Genomic DNA, 19928 nt, shown 5'->3' with positions numbered 1-19928 from the left:
CCAAATAGCCGGTACAAGAATCCTAGCGCTCTGAATCGCCAACCTGTAAATCATTACCTGCATCGTGAGATGCAGGCCCTGGTCAAAAGGGACGTCAGTATAAATGAATTGCACTGGTATGTAAAGCAACTGAAAGAAAGAAGTATAAATGCTGAAACCGATACTAAGTTGATAACTAAGAATTGATAATTGATAATTGAAATGATAACTGTTGAAACTGAAACCGAAATGATAACTGATAACTAAAACGATAACTGATAACTGAAATGATAACTAATAACTAAAATGGTAACTGATAACTGAAATGAACAAAGAAAGTAAGGATATGAATACTCCCTCTTCTGAATGATGAACAACCTGTTCATCTGAATAAACTACGGCCTCAGGCCCAATATATGTGCACAAGCTACAGCCGCAGGCCCAAGTATACGTATACATAACTACAGCCTCAGGCCCAAACATGCATAAAGCATAAACTACGGTCTCAGGCCCAAATATGCATAAAACATATAAACTACGGCCTCAGGCCCAAATATGCATAAAGCATATAAACTACGGCCTCAGGCCCAAATACAGTTGTTCAATATTTAGAGATTTAAATTTAGGAACTGAGAATCATACTGCAATATGTGATGCTGAAATACTAAACCATATTGAGTTACATGATACTAGAATACTAAATAGGACTAGACCAAGACATGTATTCTTGAAGTGATTATGAAAACTGAGAATTCAATTGTTTATGACATGTTAAGTAATCGAGACTGAGACTCATGGGCATCAACCCAAGTCTATAATGGTTATGCATTGAGCTCACAACGTTCAGAATGAAAGTCATGATCGAGTTATGAAGCTAGAGAATAGAAGTTCTTCAACTATTCAAGAACTAACTTTAACTATATTTCTGAAGCAATTAGTAAACGCTATAAAAGAAACGCAGTGTAGGGAGAATCATTAATATTCCCAAACATAGAGAGTTAGCCTCACCTACCTTAACTTCCTGCTCTTGAGCATAATACAACATCCACCAACCCTTTCAACTTTAATCTATATCAGTACAAGTCAAAGGGATTCCATATTAGCAATAATACTCATGTTTTGGTCACTTACGCATTTTATTAAACACCTTATGGACGTAAAGCCTCATAGCCCTTATTAGTGGTGTTTCTACACCCAACATCTCATTCTCTTGCTCCTAGATAATTCTAAAATCTCAAATTGCTATAATTAATACCATTCTTCATCACCCACAAGATAAACAACACCCTTAATCAATAATCAACAATCAACAATCAACAATCCAAACCTATAACTGTTCATATTTTTCTATCAAATCCATCAACTCATATCTCATGAACGTAGAGTCTATAATCATTAATCCAAAGCTATAATCAATTAGAGGGTGAAGACATTACCTTTTTAACGTTCAATTCTCTTGAATTCGAGTTTTAGGGTTTCTTTTCTCAACCATGATATCTCAATCGAATATCTAATGATTTGGAGGGTTTACCCATATTATTAAGGTGTCGGGAAATTGAAAGTAACTTAAAATCACCATTAGAATTTACCTTGGATGGTGGAGGGACCTTTAAAGAGTTAGGTTCTTGAGAGATTCCCTTTCTAGAGCAAGTTTTTGTGTTTTGGGGTGTGGGGCACGAAGTAGGGCTTTAAAAATGACCCCCAGGGTGCGCTACCACACACCTGAAGGCCCAACCATGCACCTGGACGTGCAGAAGGATAGTAGCACTACCACAAGTGCGCATCCGCGCACGGGACCATCTGGGCGCGCACCTGGGCGCATATACTGTGCATTGTCTACTAAAATGCACATAACTCTTTACTCAAAAATCTGTTTGGAATCCACAATATATCGTTGGAAAGATAATTCAAAGGTCTACAACTATTATGTTTTAAGTTTTCCCAAATTCGTAATAGAGTTTCACTAAATTTTGATATAAGACAGATCTTCCATAAACTTATTCGATTTTATCGAATTTTATGCACCACACTCTTCGCCTTGATTCCAAAATAACTATTTCCACCCATACTCACCTCGATGAGACTTCACATGTCTAAAATGTCACATTAATACTTATTTAACATATCTAAACCTAGACCGAATTTACAGAGTGTTACATTATCTCCTCCTTAGGATCATTCCTCCTCGAATGATTATCCTGACTACAACGACAGCTATCTCTGGACCTTAAACGTGTATGGTGGAAATATGTACTTTCATGAACACTTGCATACTAAATTGAATGAATATATAATTACAGAACTGTTGAGATACTGAACTGAATGACTACTACACTGACTGAATATTGAAGGACGTGGATATTATAATATAAGGTCTGAATGAAAAGGTTAGTTATCTTCAACATTTCTCCAAAACACCCGTCAACTATCTTGCATAACACAAGCCTCACAAGGTATCATGATTCGCATAACATGAAATATATACGTGAATACTGAACTAACATGGATATATGAATATTGAACTGGAACAAATATTTGAGTACTGAATTGACATCAATATCTGAGTACTAAGCTGGCATGAATATCTGAGTACTGGACTAGCATGAGTGTCTGAGTATTGGAATGACATGAGTATATGAGTACTAAAAACTTGAATGTTATAACACGACACGTGAAATACTAGGTGTACGACCGCTAATTCTGGTGGCAACTCCAACTCATAAGCTATTTGTCCGATCTTTCGCAGGATTCTATATAGTCCAACATAGCGGGGACTAAGCTTTCCCTTCTTCTCAAATCTCATAACGCCTTTCATATGCGAAACTATCAAAAACACCCAATCATCAACTTGGAACTCTAAGTCTCTATGCCACATGTCCAAATAGGACTTTTGGCGGCTCTAAGTCGTCTTCAAATTCTCTTGAATCAACTTGACTTTCTCCATAGTCTGATATACCAATTTGGTCCCAACATTTCACCAACTTCGAACCAACCAATTGACAACCTACACCTTCGCCCATACAGATTCTGGAACGGTACCATCTTGATACTACAATGATAGTTGTTATCATAAGCAAACTCAATAATAGGTATGTGATCATCCCAATTGGATCATGCTTTCAAAATGAGCGAGATAATCCTGTTATAAAGTCCATATTTACCATCTTCACCCAAGAATATGTGTATTCTGTGGTAAAATACTAGGGTTTCTGCAGCTAGACTTTCACTTGCTAATAATTCAGACACTTGGTCACAAAGTTTGTGACGGTTTTTTCTTCATGAGCGGATGATGTCGTTCATAATTCGATTTTATAGAGTTGGTTGAGGTAGTGGTCGTGGAGATAGGTCTATGTGGCCTTTTGAGGTTCGCATATTTTGAATTACTCGAGAAGTCTATGGAGTCGTCTAGCTTATGAGAAGAAGTGATGGCATGATGTCATATGTCATACTGACGTCGTTTCCCGTCGATTACAACGATTTAGGTCTGACCCCTGATTGGCTCTGTCGTTTCGATTTTTGTGCTAAACATGACCCGCCATTTTGATTCTGGTGCCTCTCAAACCTTATAAATAGGGGAAGGTTTGTTGGTTTTGAAACTTTTCCAAACTCTTCCTTCTCTTTAAGCAATTACTTCTCCTTCATCTTCTCTACAAAACCTTTTTACTCCCTGTTTCACCGACTTGCATCGCTCCTCATTCTCTCTTGTTTGTTACTCTCCTTCTTTATATTGAATCATGTCTAACGTACCTTCTGAAGCTAGCAAGATGAGTAGTATTGCTCCCTAGGCAATGGTGTTCCCCTCTCATGAGGAGAGTGTTCCTGTCACCGTTGAGGATGGAACCTTCCTGTTGGCGGAGAAGATAATCCCACGCAACCCTGATTCCAGATCCGATCTCACCAAATCACCAGATACCGAACCTAGAGCCTTTTTGTCAGTGATGACGGTGAAGGAATTGGCAGAGCTTAGGGATAAATTTGGCATTCCCAATCACATCGAGTTGATCCCGGCCGGGTGGGATACGGTGCAGGTCCATCGTCCTGGGTATTGCACCCTCTATGCCTACTCCTTCCAAGCCAACTATTCTCTCTCTCTCCTACCGCTGGTCGAGGAGTTTTGTCGTTATTACGACATTTGTCCAGTTCAGCTTGCGTCGTACATATATAAACTTATAAAGATGCTTACCAAGTTTTCTGAGATGGTGTTACACCCCATATTTTCATACGTGAAAGTGCGCCATAAATAAACTGATGGAAGCTCGAAAATAAGGTGTTATATCCCGCATTTTTGTACGTTAAAGTTTCGTCGTAAGTTAACCGACGTAAGCTCGGGAATGAGATTATTTTGGGATTTTAAGTATTAGGCTATTTCAAACAAGCAATAAGAAAATTCGTGAAGGTGAGAGGGTAAGCAAATCGAAAAAAATGAGTTTCGTCGAAGTTTGGCATTTTGGGATAAAATACGGTCCGAGCTATAATACCCGATATTTATAGACTAGTACCATACAGGTACTACATGCCCATGATAGTGAGGTGTATAAGGTATGTTAAAAGTGAATAGTGTTTTAAGTAATTTGAGATAATTAGTTAATTATTAATTTAAGTGGGTAAGAGTAATAATTGTCTTGTCCACGTGGGACCATGACAACTAAAGGTTAGTATGACTAATAGGTATTATACATTGGTGTCACACTTTGAGATAAATAGTCTTTCTAAGCATTAAAGTCAAGTTAGGCCTACCAAGCAAGACATTGAAAGAATTCATTTTGAAACTTCAAAGAATTCATTTTGAACTCCAAGGCTTTGGACGTGAGCTTCATATTCAGTAATGTGAGCTTTCAAAAAATTCAGTAACGTGAACTTTCATGGATCTTCAAGAATTCAAAAACGTCAGATTTCATACAAAGTTATACTACGTAGTAGCAACGGAATTTTGCGATTCTAAGGGAGTACGGTGCAATCCTTCTTAAGAATATCATACGAATTTTCCCCTACTTCGATCTGCCATTACGTGTTCGTCACAAAAGACGTGTGTTAGAGGAATTTTCAAGAGAATCGGTCCAGGTATGTTAATGTTATCCCTTCTTTCTTTTTGGCATATCTACACAACACGAATGAAACAAGAAAATACACAGTTTCCATAAATAACTCCATTCACAAAAATACTAGAGATACTTATGTTCTTGATTCCCCATGTGTCATATTACTCTATCATCTGTTCATGGGTCTTAAAAAAACGTAAGTTGGTAAAGTTTATTTCATGATATTAATCAGAGGCATAATGGTCTTATGGCGTACCGAGAGATTTTATTAACGTATTTCATATGCATTTCACGTATTTATACATGCACATTGTCCCATGACCAGATGGTGTTATATACGCGTATATGTATATATATATATATATATATATATATATATATATATATGTATGTATGTATGTATGTATGTATGTATGTATATATATGGGATATGGAAAAAGGTTACGGCGTTATATACGTACCACCAACTGATCAGCTGGTATACGTTGATGATTTTGCCCACAGTGGCCGAGATGATATGATGGGATGCCCTCAGAGGCCTGATAATGTTATGAAACATGTACCTAGGCATGACATGACATTCACATGCATATGCATGACACTACAATTATTTCATGAATTACAGAGTTATCCAGACTTACAAGTTGAGTCATTTACTATATATTTCTTCCATGTCTGTTATGTACTTAATTATGTGCCTTACATACTCAGTACATTATTCATACTGACGTCCCTTTTGCTTGGGGACGCTGCATTTCATGCCCGCAGGTCCCGATAGACAGGTCGAGAGCCCTCCAAGTAGGCTATCAGCTCAGCGGAAGATGTTGGTGCGCTCCATTTGCTTCGGAGTTGCTTGTTTGGTTAGTATGATTTAGACGTGTATTGTTTGGTATGGCGGGACTCTGTCCCGATCTTTATGAAAATTATGTATTCTTAGAGGCTTGTAGACAGATGTCATGTACGTAAAAGATTGTATGGCCTTGTCGGCCTATGTTTAGTATACGAGTGGTTATTTTGGTCTTATAGGCCCGTATGTATTACGTATAAGTTGGTATCACATGTTGTATTTGACTTATCTCACGGCAACCTTCCGGCTCAGTTATCTATGATAGTATGACCTGAAAAGATATGTTATGTTGGTACTCAGTTGAGTAAGGTACCGGGTGCTCGTCTTGGCCCATTGGTTTGGGTCGTGACAGATGGCCGGGATCGAACTGTCACAGTGGCATTTAATCCATCTATTCGCTCCTAGATTTTATAGAGGGGCGATGCTGAACCTTCGCGACTGAGGGGAAAAATGCCTGGTGGTGAAGATGGCGACGAGGCTAGTCGTCAATTTTGGTTCAATTTCTTCTATGTCAGGATCGAAGACGTTGTGAGCAAGGTCGATGGCTTTCCCGAAGCTTGGAACTATACTCATAAGTGTTTTGGTCTCTTTATCCTATTTCATCCTGAATTTTAACTTCTCACCTTCTTCTTTTGCAGCCAAGACCTCGCCTCCTTCTTTGGTCGCTCATATTTCCGACTGGGTCGATTGACTCCATCCCCACATTGCAAGGATTCGTGAATGGCCAAGTTTTTTCAAGAAGTTTGGGCGTGCTCTCCCTTCAACTGGTAATTTGCTTTTTATCGTCGGTGTCTCGACTCCCTTTTTTGTTTACCTTTGCTAATTTTCCTTTTTCTTGTTTTTTCTTAGCTTCGGCCAGGGGATCTACGAGGAGGTTGAGAGCTCCCGCACCCTCGTTCCAGAAGAGGAAAGCTACTGCGCCCTTGGTTTCTGCCCCTGCTTCGACTGCGGCTAGTCCTACCTTTGTTCCAGTCCCTTATGTTGTTGCGCCCGAATCTGTCCCTACTTCGGCCGTGGAGACTTCGGCTTCTCCCTTATATTCTCTCATCGATAAGGACGACGAACCTTTGCCTGGTGACGGAGATTTGATGCCTCGTAAGAGGAGGTCAGTGGACGGGGGAAAGGGGCTGAAAACCGTCAATGTAGGAGATTGTGGCTTTGTCCTTCGGGAAATGGCCACAGTACATATCAGGGAGATCCCAGAGGCAAGTCCCGAGGTCCTTGTTTAGAGGATCCGAGTATGTGAGCTGCGGTGGGCGCAGTAGATGGCGTGGTAAGCAATGACGACCTTGTTCTTCTAAAACGCAGAGAGGCTTCATCTTTCGGGGTTACGGCGGACGTGCCTTCTTCGACTGGTGATAGAGGGAAGTTTGTTGCTGAGGAGGACGTTGGATCTGATTCTGACATGGACGTAGACGAATTGAGGATGATCGACCAGGTGTTTACTCAGCTTGAAGTGAGGTTATAAGGGGGTTCGAGGACTATATCGATCCCGATGGACTGTAATCTTCTTGTGGATACCGAGAATATTTTTCCCTCCCTCATCCCTCTTTTGTTCTGAGATTGAGGATACGACCCTTAATACCATAGATGAAAACCCCATGTCGAACAACATTGCTGGTCTCGCCCTTCGAGTAAGTGCATTTGCTGTCAGTTATTTTCTTTAGGTTTTGTTCTTTCGTAGTCTCTAGCTTCCTTCATTCATTTTGTAGACGGTCGTCTTGGAGAGTGAAAGTTCTTGTAGGGAGCAGAGGCGTAAAGATATCTATGTGAAGTTAAAGGACAAGTACTTCAGATGTCTTGAGAAGTACCGGGAGCTTCGGTGCCGGCTCCGCGAAGGCGACGATGTGTGCCAACTGAGAGAGAACTTGAAGGCAAGAGACAAGGAACTGGTGCGGATGGTGTGGAAGTGCAGCGTCCTAGAGGGGACGTTGAGGAGCAACGAGGAAGAGCTTGATCTCAGCAAGGAGGTCGAAGTCTAGTGCAGTGATCTCTAAGCTCAGGTAGTCATGTTGAGAGGCCAGCTTGAGGAATGTTAGTCTAGGGCGGAAGCTCTTAGTGGCGATGTCGCTAAGAAGCATGAGGAGCTAGAGAAAGCGGAGTCTATGCAGTCGGAGGCTTTCAGGAAGGCGGAGTCCCTTGAGGTGATGATCCGGACTCTCCATTCGGAGAGAGAAAATGATTTAACGACAGTAAGGCTCAAAGAAGAATGACTCGATGAAAGGATTGGGGAGTTGGAGAAAGAGACTTCTGGTCTCTACAACCGAGTTGTTGCTCTGGAGGTCGAGAAGGCCCAATTACTGGCACAACCGTCCTCTTCCCGCACTTTAGATTTTCCCAATGTTCCTCGGGAGTTATATGAGGAGTGGATTCATGTCGAGGGCCAATTAGGTGTTTTTTGAGATTTTCATGGGGGGGGGGGGATCCGTTTCTGAGGCTTCCCTCGAAGAGGTTCGTGTTAAGGCTCATGAAGCTCGAGTCGCTTGTGGATACTATCCCGCTACACCTGAGGCCTACAATGAGGAGGAGGACAAATGTGTAAATCGGCTTGAGGAGAACTCCTGGTACGATACCGCTTATCCTGAGGGCGAAAGTGCGAAGGCGGTGATGGTGAGGGGAATCGAGATGGCAAAGGTACTGGTGGTCAGGGTGACGACGCCATTGAGAACAAAGTTGGCAGGGGTACTGAAGGTCGTGACAACGACGACCAATACTTTTTTTTTGATTTTTTGTGTATTTTTGCCGGCATCTTTACGAGCCCTTGTAAATAGTTTTAAGTATGAAATATCAATGTTGTTCCTTGTATCTTTTTCCCTTCCTATGATTCACTTTCTGAACTTGAATGTTTTTTGCTTTTATTGTTTGCTTGTTTCGCTTTTTTCCTTCTTATTGTTGTTGTCTTTTAGCTCGTCGTGGTCTTGAAACCAAATATTCATAGGCCGTGTGTGTTTCTTTATTGAAACGTGGCTGAGGGTCGATAGGTGTTTGTTCGAGCGAGGTCGGTAGGTGTTTGTTCGAGCGAGGTCAAACATAATTTTCCCTTAAATCGTGGTCGAGGGTCGGTAGGTTTCTCTTCTAGCTTAGTCAAACATGAGCTTTCGTTAAATCGTGGACAAGGGACGATAGGTATTTGTTCGAGCGGGGTCGAACATATTATTTCATTAAATCGTGACCGAGGGCCAGTAGGTGTTTGTTCGAGCTAGGTCGAACAAACCTTTCATTAAATCGCGGCCGAAGGCTGGTAGATGTTTGTTCGAGCGCGGTCGAACATAACCTTAATACGAAAAATGTGTTCTGATAAGCGTAATCTTCTTACTGCTTTGACATTATTGCTTTGGTTACATATTTGTAGAAAATTATAGATTTTGGGTGTTGGTTCGTATTCCAGTCCCACTCTACCTAGTCTCTTTATTGTTTGACTTGGAGAGTATTGAGAAGTCGAGCAATGAAATAGTAACAATGGTCCTACCCTCACGTACTTTGACCTGAAGTGTTCCCTTTGTCGCCTCGTTAAGAAACCTCCTTGAGAAAACCAAAATGGGACAAAACTCAAGCGAGGAAAAAAGAGTACGGCTCGGGGGGCACTTTTCCTCTCAGAAGTTGAAGTATTTGAGGTGGCTGATGTTCCAGTCGTTTGGTATTCGCTTTCCTTCCATTGTATCTAGTTGGAATAAACCCTTGTTCGCTTTGGTTGTGATTTTGTATGAACCATCCCAGTTTGTACCCAGCTTGCCTTCCCGGGGGTCTTTGCTCGCTTGAGTTTTGGCTTTCAGTACATAGTCCCCGACTTTAAGTGACCGGACCTTTGCTTTTTTGTTTTAATAGCATTCTGCTTGTTGTTTTTGGGCAGCCATTCTTATATACGCCATATCTCTTCGTTCGTCGAGTTCCTGCTTTCTACTCTTATCGTTACTCGGGCCGTTTTCATGGGAGTACCTTAGGCTTGGTTTATCGACCTCGATCGGTATTACTGCCTCGGTCCCATAGACTAAAGAGTAGGTTGTCTCTCCTGTGCTCGTCTTCGGAGTAATTCGGTATGCCCATAATACTTCTGGTAGTATTTCCGGCCACAGTCCCTTTGCGTCTTTGAGCTTTTTCTTCATGATGTTTAGTATGGATTTATTGGAGGATTCTGCTTGCACATTACACGCTGTATGATATGGGGTTGAGAGTATCCTTTCGATACACCATTTCTCGAAGAATTCAACGGATTTCTTTCCTGTGAACTGGGGTCCGTTGTCACAACTGATTTCTTTGAGTAGGCCGAATCGGCAGATGATGTTTCTCCATATAAAGGTGATTACTTCCTGTTCTCGTATTTGGACGAATGCTCCTGCTTCCACCCACTTAGATAAATAGTCAGTAAAAACCAAAAGAAACCATACATTACCTCACTTTGCTGGAAGGGGACCCATGATGTCCATTCCTCATTTGATGAACGGCCAATGAGAGGTGACTGAGTGGAGGTGTTCGCCCGCTTGATGAATCATTGGGGCATATTTTTGGCACTGTTTACATTTCCTCATGAAGTGTGCAACGTTCTTTCTCATGGTGGGCCAATAGTATTCCGCTCGTATGAGGCATTTGACTGGTGCTCGATTGTTAGAGTGAAATCCACAACGGACTTCTTCAAGGACGCGATGGGTTTGGTTCCGGCCCAAACATTTCTCTAGAGGGTCGCCGTATGTCCTCTTGTATATATGGCTCCGGAGGCTGTATCTAGCCGCATCCATTCTTAGTTTCTTGGCTTCCTTTTTGTCGCATGGTAGTGTGTCGTCCTGCAAATATGCGATAATACAACTGCGCCAGTCTCAAGTTAAGTTTATGGTTTTTACCTCGATTTGGTCCAGCGATGAGTTGAGGAGATAAACTACGTTTTGATCTCCGGTCGTGATGCTTTTGGTAGCTGTGGTCAGTTTGGCGAGGCCATCTTCTTCGGCATTTTATGCACGGGGGATTTGATCGAGCTGGCACTCGCCGAACTCAGGCAATAGCCTGCAAATTTCGGTCTGGTATTTTTGTAACCTTTGTTCCTTGATTTGAAAAGTCCCTGTGACTTGGTTGACTACGAGCTAGGAATCACGCGGAGTTTCACCTGTTTCGCCCCATACTTGAGTGCTAGCCTTAATCCTGCAATTACGGCCTCATGCTTGGCCTCATTGTTAGTCATATCTGGGCACCTTATGATCTGGAGAATTACTTCTCCTATTGGGACCTCGAGTACGAGTCCCAATCTGGACCCTGATGCGTTGGATGCACCATCGGTGTACCGAACCCAAAGGTCTTGTGTTTGGAGGAAGCTTGGACGGCTTCCCTTTCAACTTCGAGCATTATTTTGGCACTGAAGTCAGCGACGAAGTAGGTGAGCACTTGTTACTTTATCGCCGTTCTCGGATGGTATGTGATATCGTGCTCTCTTAGCTCGATGTCCCATTTGGACAGCCTTCCCGACAACTCGAGGTTATGCAAAATGCTCCTCAGGGGGAAAGATTGTGACGACCGAGATAGGGTAGCATTGGAAATAGGGTCTAAGCTTCCGTGAAGCTACGACTAGGGCCATAGCCAACTTTTTGAGGTGTGCGTACCTCGTCTCGGTGTCGATGAGTGTTTTTCTAGTGTAATAGATGAGAGATTGCGTACCTTTGTTTTCACGAATTAAGACTGCGCTTACCGCAACCTCGGAGACAACTATATAGACGAGGAGTTGCTCCCTAGGTTCGGGTTTTGAAAGCAAGGGCGGTGGTGATAGGTATGTCTTCAGTTCTCATAGATCCTGGACGCACTCGGGAGTCAATTCGAGGCCGTTATCCTTCTTGAGTACACCGAAAAATTCGTGACATCTATCCGACGACTGTGAGATGAATCTTGATAGGGTAGTGATTCGACCAGTCAGCCTTTGGACTTGATTTTGGTGGTTAAGAGTTTCGGTATCCCCTCAATGGCTTTGATATGGTATGGGTTAACCTCAATTTCTCGCTGTTACACCAGAAAACCCAAGAATTTTCCCGAGGCTATGCCAAACGCACATTTCTCCAGGTTCAGCTTCATTCCGTATCATCTGAGTATGTCGAACGTTTCTTTCAAACGATCGATGTGATTCTTTTCCCTTTTGGACTTGACCAACATGTCGTCTATATATACCTCCATGGTCTTAGCAAGTTGGTCTTTGAACATTTTTGTTACCAATCAAGAACAAGTATCCATTGCCGAGGATTGATGACTTATTCGATCAGCTTCAGGGTGCCAAGGTGTTTTCAAAGATCAATTTGAGGTCTGGCTACCATCAGTTAAGGATTAGGGCATCCGATGTCCCTAAGACAACTTTTCGGACTCGATATGGGCATTATAAGTTTCTAGTGATGTCATTTGGCTTGACAAATGCCCCAACAGCATTTATGGATTTAATGAAACGAGTGTTTAAGCCTTACCTGGTTTCCTTTGTGATTGTATTTATTGATGATATCTTGATCTACTCCCACAGCCGAGAGGAGCATGAGCAACACCTTCGGATCGCTCTTCAGACTTTGAGAGACAATCGGTTATATGCTAAGTTTTCAAAATGCGACTTTTGGTTGAACGTAGTCACTTTCTTGGGGCACGTTGTATCAGCAGAGGGTATTCAGGTGGATCCTAAGAAGATTGATGCCGTTCAGAATTGGCCTAGGCCTACTTCAGCCACTGAGATCCGTAGTTTCTTGGGATTGGCAGGTTATTATCGTCGGTTTATGGAGGGGTTTTCATATATAGCAGCCACGTTGACTAAGTTGACCCAAAAGGGTGCCCCGTTCAGATGGTCAGACGATGTGAGGCAAGCTTTTAGAAGCTCAAGACAGCTTTGACTACGGCGCCAATGTTGGTGCTGCCCACAAGTTTAGAGCCTTATACAGTATATTGTGATGCATCTCGTATTGGACTTGGTGCGGTATTGATGCAGGGTGGCAAGGTTATTACATATGCTTCACGGTAGCTGAAGGTTCACGAGAAGAATTAACATGTTCATGACTTGGAGCTGGCAGCCACTGTTCACGCGCTGAAGATTTGGAGGCACTATCTTTATGTCATGTCGTGTGAGGTTTCACGGATCATCAGAGTTTGTAGTATTTGTTCAAGCAAAAGGAGCTCAATTTGAGGCAGAGGGGGTGGTTGGAGCTATTGAAAGACTATGATATCACCATCTTGTATCATCCCGGGAAGGCCAATGTGGTGGCTGATGCTTTGAGTAGGAAGTCAACTAGTATGGGCAGCCTTGCGTACATTCCAGTCGGTGAGAGACCGCTTGCATTAGATGTTCAGGCCTTAGCCAATCAGTTCGTGAGGTTGGATGTTTCTGAGCCCAGTCGTGTCTTAGCTTGCACAATCACTCGTTATTCTTTGTTTAAGCGCATCAGGGAGCGGAAGTATGATGACCCTCATTTGCTTGTCCTTAGGGACACAGTGCGACACGGTGATGCCAAGCAGGTTACGGTTGGAGATGATGGAGTTTTGAGGATGCAGGGTCGTGTTTGTGTGCCTAATATGGATGGACTTCGTGAGTTGATTCTAGAGAAGGCCCATAGTTCCCGGTATTCTATTCATCCGGGCACCGCCAAGATGTATCAGGACTTGCAGCAGCATTATTGGTGGAGGAGGATAAAGAAGGATATAGCTGCATATGTAGCTCGGTGTCTAAATTGTCAGCAAGTAAAGCACGAGCATCAGAGACCTGGTGGTTTGTTTCAGAAGATAGAGATTCCTGAGTGGAAGTGGGAGCATATCACTATGGATTTCATTGTTGGACTCCCACGTAGTCAGAGGAAGTTCGATGCAGTTTGGGTTATTGTGGATAGACTGACCAAGTCAGCGCATTTCATCCCTATGGCAGTTACCTATTCTTCAAAGCGGTTGGCAGAGATTTTTATCTGCGAGATCGTTCGTCATCACGTTGTGCCCGTGTCTATCATTTCTGATCGAGGTACACAGTTTACCTCACATTTCTGGAGGGCAGTGCAACATGAGTTGGGTACGCGGGTCGAGTTGAGCACAACATTTCATCCTCAGACGGATGGACAGTCCGAGCATACTATTCAGATCTTGGAGGATATGCTCCGCGCATGTGTTATAGACTTTGGAGGATCGTGGGATCAGTTCTTGCCCCTTGTAGAGTTCGCAAACAACAACAACTACTACCAGTCGAGCATCCAGATGGCTCCTTATGAGGCATTATATGGTAGACAGTGTCGATCGCCGGTTGGATGGTTTGATCCGGGGGAGGCTCAGTTATTGGGTACAAATTTTGTACAGGATGCCTTGGATAAGGTTAAGATCATTCAGGATAGACTTCGCACAGCTCAGTCCAGGCAGAAGAGTTATGTCGACCGTAGGGTTCGTGATGTGGCATTCATGGTAGGAGAGAGAGTGTTGCTTCGGGTGTCACCCATGAAGGGTGTAATGAGGTTTGGAAAGAAGGGCAAGTTGAGCCCTAGGTATATCGGGCGATCCTTGAGCAAGTGGGAGAGGTGGCCTACAGACTTGCGTTGCCACCTGGTTTATCAGTAGTCCATCCGGTGTTCCATGTGTCCATGCTCCGGAAGTATCACGGCGATCATCCCACGTTTTAGATTTCAGCACTGTCCAATTGGACAAAGATTTGACCTACGAGGAGGAGCCGGTAGCTAATTTAGACCGGCAGGTTCATCAGTTGAGGTCGAAGAGTTATCCTTCAGTTCGGGTGCAGTGGAGAGGTCAGCCTGTTGAGGCAGCTACCTGGGAGTCCGAGTCCGATATGCGGAACAGATATCCCCACCTTTTCACCAGCTCAGGTACTTTTCTATGTCCGTTCGAGGACAAACGGTTATTTTAAAGGTGGAGAATGTGATGACCCAAAAGGTCATCTTATGTTTTAGAACTAGATTCTGTGCTCTTAAGCTTTATAAATCTCATTTTTAACCTTCTCGATTTGCGTGCGTAGTTCGAGCGTATTTTCAAAAAGCTTTTATGTTGAAAGTTGATGAAAATAAGAACTTTTACCTTAAAAGTTAATTTTAGTTGACTTCGATCAATGTTTTGAGTAAACAAATCCGGACTCGTGTTTTGACGATCCCGGTGGCCTGTAATGAAATATGGGACCTGGGCTTATGCCCGGAATCAAATTCCGAGGTCCCCAACTCGACATATGAATTTTTGATTGAAAATTTAAAGTCTAAAAATTAATGGTTTTTAAGAATTGAATTGATTGATGTTTGGCCTTGTTGATACCTGGTCCGTATGTTGATTTCGAAGCCCGATACAGGTCCACTATAATATTTATAACTTATCTGTGAAATTTGGTGAGAAACGGAATTGGTTTGACGTGATTCGGACGTCCGGTTGTGAAGTGAGAAGTTTTAAAGCTTTCTTGAAAATTTCATTTGATTTGGTGTTCAATTCGTAGTTCTAGGTATTATTTTGGCGATTTGATCGCGCGAGCAAGTTCGTATGATATTTTAGGATTTGTGTGCATGTTTGGTTTGGAGCCCCGAGCGCTCGAGTGACTTTCGAATAGACTACGAGATGTTTTGAACTTAGAAAATCTGGTAGTTTTGCTGCAGCAGCTATTCTGGTGTGTCCTTCTTCGCGTTCCCGAAGGCACTCTCGCGAACGCAAAGGGTAAGCTGGTCAGGGTGAGATTTTCCTCTTCGCAAATGCGAAGGCTTGGTCGCTAAGGCTTGGTCGTGAACGCGGAGTGATGGTGGCTTTACCCTTCGCGAACGCGAAGCATTTGGGACCTGGGGGTGGGGTCGGTCGTTCCTTCTACGCCAACGCGAGCACGAGCTTGCAAACGTGAAGGCTAGGGGGGCATATACCTCGCGAACGCGATGAGGGTTTCTCGATCGCATAGCCTAGCAGGTGCAGCTCTTCGCGAACGCGACAGTGTCCTCGCGAACGCGATGAACATTGTCGCCCAGTTCTTAAAACAGTCCCAAAACGGGCTGAAGCCATTCTTTCAAATAAAGCTAGACGGCCTAGAGGCGATTCTCCCAAACTAATTTCTTCCCCAAAGTGTTGGTAAGTGATTCTAAACCACTTTCTTTCAATTGCCCATTGCATTTCATAAAATTTCAACCTAAAATCTAGAGTGTTCATGGTAGAATTGGGGGTTTTTGGGTAGAAACTAGGGATTTGGGAAATTGGGGATTTAGATCTCAAATTCAGGTCGGATTCTAAAATCAATTATATATCCGGGCTCGGGTGTGAATGGGTAAATAGATTTTGGTTCGAACCTCGGGTTTTGACCAAGCGGGCCCGGGGTCGGTTTTTGACTTTTTGGGAGAAAGTTTGAGAAATCTAAATTTATGCATTATAGTTGATTCCTTTAGCAATAATTGATGTTATTGAGTTAATTGTGTCTAGATACGAGTGGTTTGGAGGTGGATACTAGAGGAAAAACGGTATTTGAGTATTGAGTGGCCAGTGGAACGAGGTAAGTGTCGTGTCTAACTTTGACTCGAGGGATTAGGAATCCTTGACTTATTTGCTATATGAAATCCATGTGAGCGGCGTATAGGTGAGGTGACGAGTACCTATGCGCCGCCAATTTATCTGTTTTTGCCTATTTCTTTCCCGTTCTTCTCATATTGTCTCTTTCTCTGTCATAACTGCTACATGCTCTACTTGTATTTCCATGCTTAATCGCTACCTGATAGATATTGTTTCTCTTTGTTGAAGTTATTAGTTATTTCATAGCTTTGTTGTCTCTTATCATTTGCTTAGGCTCGTTATCGGTACTTTCATGATATATTCTGGGTTGGTATCGCTGAGTAGTATTACTTGTGCAAAGTCTCATTGTGTATAAGCTTCCTAGTTGTTTTGGTTTGAAGTTAAGCCTCGTGAAGGGTTATGTAATTTGAATTGTGAAATTTCTGTACTTTCTGAATAACTGATACTGATATGGTGGGATCGGGTTGCGCGCCTCAACAGATGGAATAAGGGTGATTTATTAAGGAGGAATAAGGGTGAAATGATATGTACGGTGGGATCAGGTTGCACGCCGCAACATGTGTAATAAGGGTGGATTGTGGTGAAATAAGGATGAACTGTTATCATGATTATTGTGATATGGTGGGATCGGGTTGCACGTCGCAACACTCTTATCTATATTCTGTTGTTTATGTTAATAAGAGGAAAAGGAAGGAATATGAGATGTAAGGTTGGATCGGATTGCACGCCGCAACAACCTATATGCTTATATTTTCCTTGACTGTGTTAGCTGAACGGTAGTCATAAATTGCACTTAAGGATTGGTAATATCTGAACACTGATGATATGCTTCGAGAACTGTATTCACTTCTTGCAAGTTACTACGCTATTTTATCTTGTCTTTCTTTCTGCTTTTATTATACACTGTATGCACGTTATATTGTGATTGCCCCGCCGTAGCTTCGTCACTCCTTCGTCGAGGTTAGGCTCGGCACTTACCAGTACATGGGGTCGGTTGTACTGATACTGTACTCTGCACTTCCTGTGTAGATTTTGGAGCTGGTTCGGGCTGATCGAGAGGTTGGCTATAGGATTCATTAGCTAGGAGACCCAAGGTAGACCTGTCAGCGTCCACAGGCCCTGGCGTCCCCTCTATATCTCATACTTTACTATTTTCCTTATTTCGCAAACAGTTGTATTTTCTTTCGGACAAATACTTGTAATAAAATCTTAGAATGTTCGTGAATTGAGAGTCTGGATTCTGGGTAGTAATAGTATATAATCAAAATTGTTATTTATGTACTTTCGCGTTCATTTCGAATTGTTTTAGCTTGCTTATTGTAAATCACTGAAACATAAAGGAATTGGCTAATAAATCTCTAACATTGGCTTGCCTAGCAAGTGTGATGTTAGGCGTCGTCTCGGTCCCGATGGTGGGAATTCCGGGTCGTGATATTAACTAATATTTTGGTATAAAGGTTATATCATTGTTAACTAATACCTATAGGTTATGAGATAAATATAATTTCAAACTTTATCCCAAAATTAATAATCTTATTCCGGTAACCGGACCCCTTAAATGTCTAAAACATCTCATACTTAAAATTAAATAGACAAAGATTTGTTTAGTTTAAAAAAGTTAACTCTAATTAACTTTTCCACTTTGACTTTAAATTTGATGGACAAGTAAAATCGATCCAATGTATTTCGATATGAATAGCTATAAAAAATTAAAGAAAGTTTTTCACAAACCAGTATTGTTTAGTGGTTATTAGCTTGCTATAGCTATCATTTACTAAATTACTTCCTATAGCTATGTTTTCAGTTGTTATAGACTGTATTCGATGTATTTTTGCTATTGTATTCATGAATACAGTAGCAAAACTCGGTGAAAAACAGGGGAGTCCATCTAAGCAGAGAATGTATTCGACTGTATTCGCGAGCTGTATTCGTGAATACAGTAACGTAAATCTGCGGAAAAAGGGTCCTTTCAGCTGTTTAAAAACGGTAAGTGCATCAATTAATGCTATAGACTCCTAATATAACTTAATTATAACACGCATAATTTGTATTTCCGGTTATAGAATATTCTCAGCCGAAAAATACCCCAAAACAGAGCAATCTCTAGAGATTCAATCCTGCCTTTCTTTGTTGCTATCGTTCGTGGGGTTTTGTTTACTAAATAAAATTCGAAATTCATACAAATATATACAACAATCGATATAATTCGATTTTACATATGGCAAAGAGACATTATTGTATCTACTGAATGAATATGAATACATATGAATACAATCTGTTGTAGATATGAATGAATATGAGTATGAATATATATTTGAATACATATGAATAGAAACTTCAGTATATACACACTACAATATGCCGAATACATATATGAATACATAATGCTTAATATATAGTGGAATACATATGAATACACACTGTAACATACATTCGAATACATATATACATCTGATGAATACATTCCATAGTTTACTAAAGGATTATTTTTAGTAAACTGCTGAACACATACTGCAAATATATATTGAATACATACCGCATATACATTTGAATACATATATACATCTGCTGAATACATATGAATACAAGCTGCTGAATATATACTGTTGCATAAAACAGTGAAACAAAGTGAAGCTTTGAAATTATAAACTGTTGAATAAACACTTTGAATACAGTGCATAAAGTGAATACATGAGTTGTTTTTAACAGAAAACCATCTTTACCAAAACAATATTCAAAAACTATCTTCACAGAAAACTATCTTCAAAAACTATATTCAGCGATAACTATTCTAAAACAATCTTCACAGAAGTATCCGAATCTGTCATTCGTCTAACAATCTTTGCAGGTGCTTCATTATCGCTTATGGCATTGGCGTCTATCTTCCGCATAGCATAGTCCCAAAGGAGGGCACCATATCTTTGACGGAGTTAATTGGCATCAAATGTTGTTTGTGGAATCAATCCATAAGTGCTCAAATTTGAGAGAGAAAATGGAGATGAATCAGTTGATAATGGTGGTTGTATTCGTGGGGAAGATATTGGAAGAGAGATAGTGGAGAGAGATCGTGGGTTTAGCAAAGTTGTATACTATACGATGTTAGTGTGAGATAAAGAATAGAAAGTAGGAGAGAGAAAAATATTTCGTATTTAAAGTCTTAAACGATAGTAAGTGACCATAAATAAATAATTTGCTATAAAACCTAAAAGGTAGCTATAGAAAATAATTTTTTAAAAGGATATTTATTTATAATAAATAAGGGGTAAAGGTTTGCCGATGTAAAATTTCCAATATTGTGAAACTAGCTTTAGGAAACACACGACGGTCCAAGCCCGAATATAAAACGAACCAAAGCTACTATTCGAGCGGCTTCATTTCAACTACTTTAATTTCCTTATCTATAGTCACGAATGGTATAAGTCCATTTTCAGTCCCCTTGAGCTCTAGACAAAGCAACAACAATGGCGGGACTAACCAGTCTCAAGCTTTCTCTGTTTCCCAAATCCTGTGCTCTCTCCTCCTCTTCTTCTCTCTCTTTCCCATCCTCAAAGCCATTCCTCGTTTCAACCCGAATTATCCACAGAATATCCCACCGTTTCCCTAGTAAG

General features: G+C 41.5%; 1 protein-coding gene across 1 annotated transcript in view; it reads left to right on the top strand.

Moving 5' to 3' along the window:
• LOC109235446 (elongation factor P) overlaps nt 19682–19928 on the top strand; it is a 4515-nt gene continuing 4268 nt past the window's right edge. The window contains exon 1 of the mRNA XM_019401561.1: nt 19682–19923. Coding sequence (XP_019257106.1) covers nt 19782–19923 — 142 coding nt within the window. The 5' untranslated portion in view covers nt 19682–19781. The remainder of the gene's footprint in view (nt 19924–19928) is intronic.

This window comes from Nicotiana attenuata, chromosome 12, assembly GCF_001879085.1.
Source record: "Nicotiana attenuata strain UT chromosome 12, NIATTr2, whole genome shotgun sequence".
Lineage (NCBI taxonomy): Eukaryota > Viridiplantae > Streptophyta > Magnoliopsida > Solanales > Solanaceae > Nicotiana > Nicotiana attenuata.
This window is presented reverse-complemented; position numbering and strand designations above follow the sequence as displayed.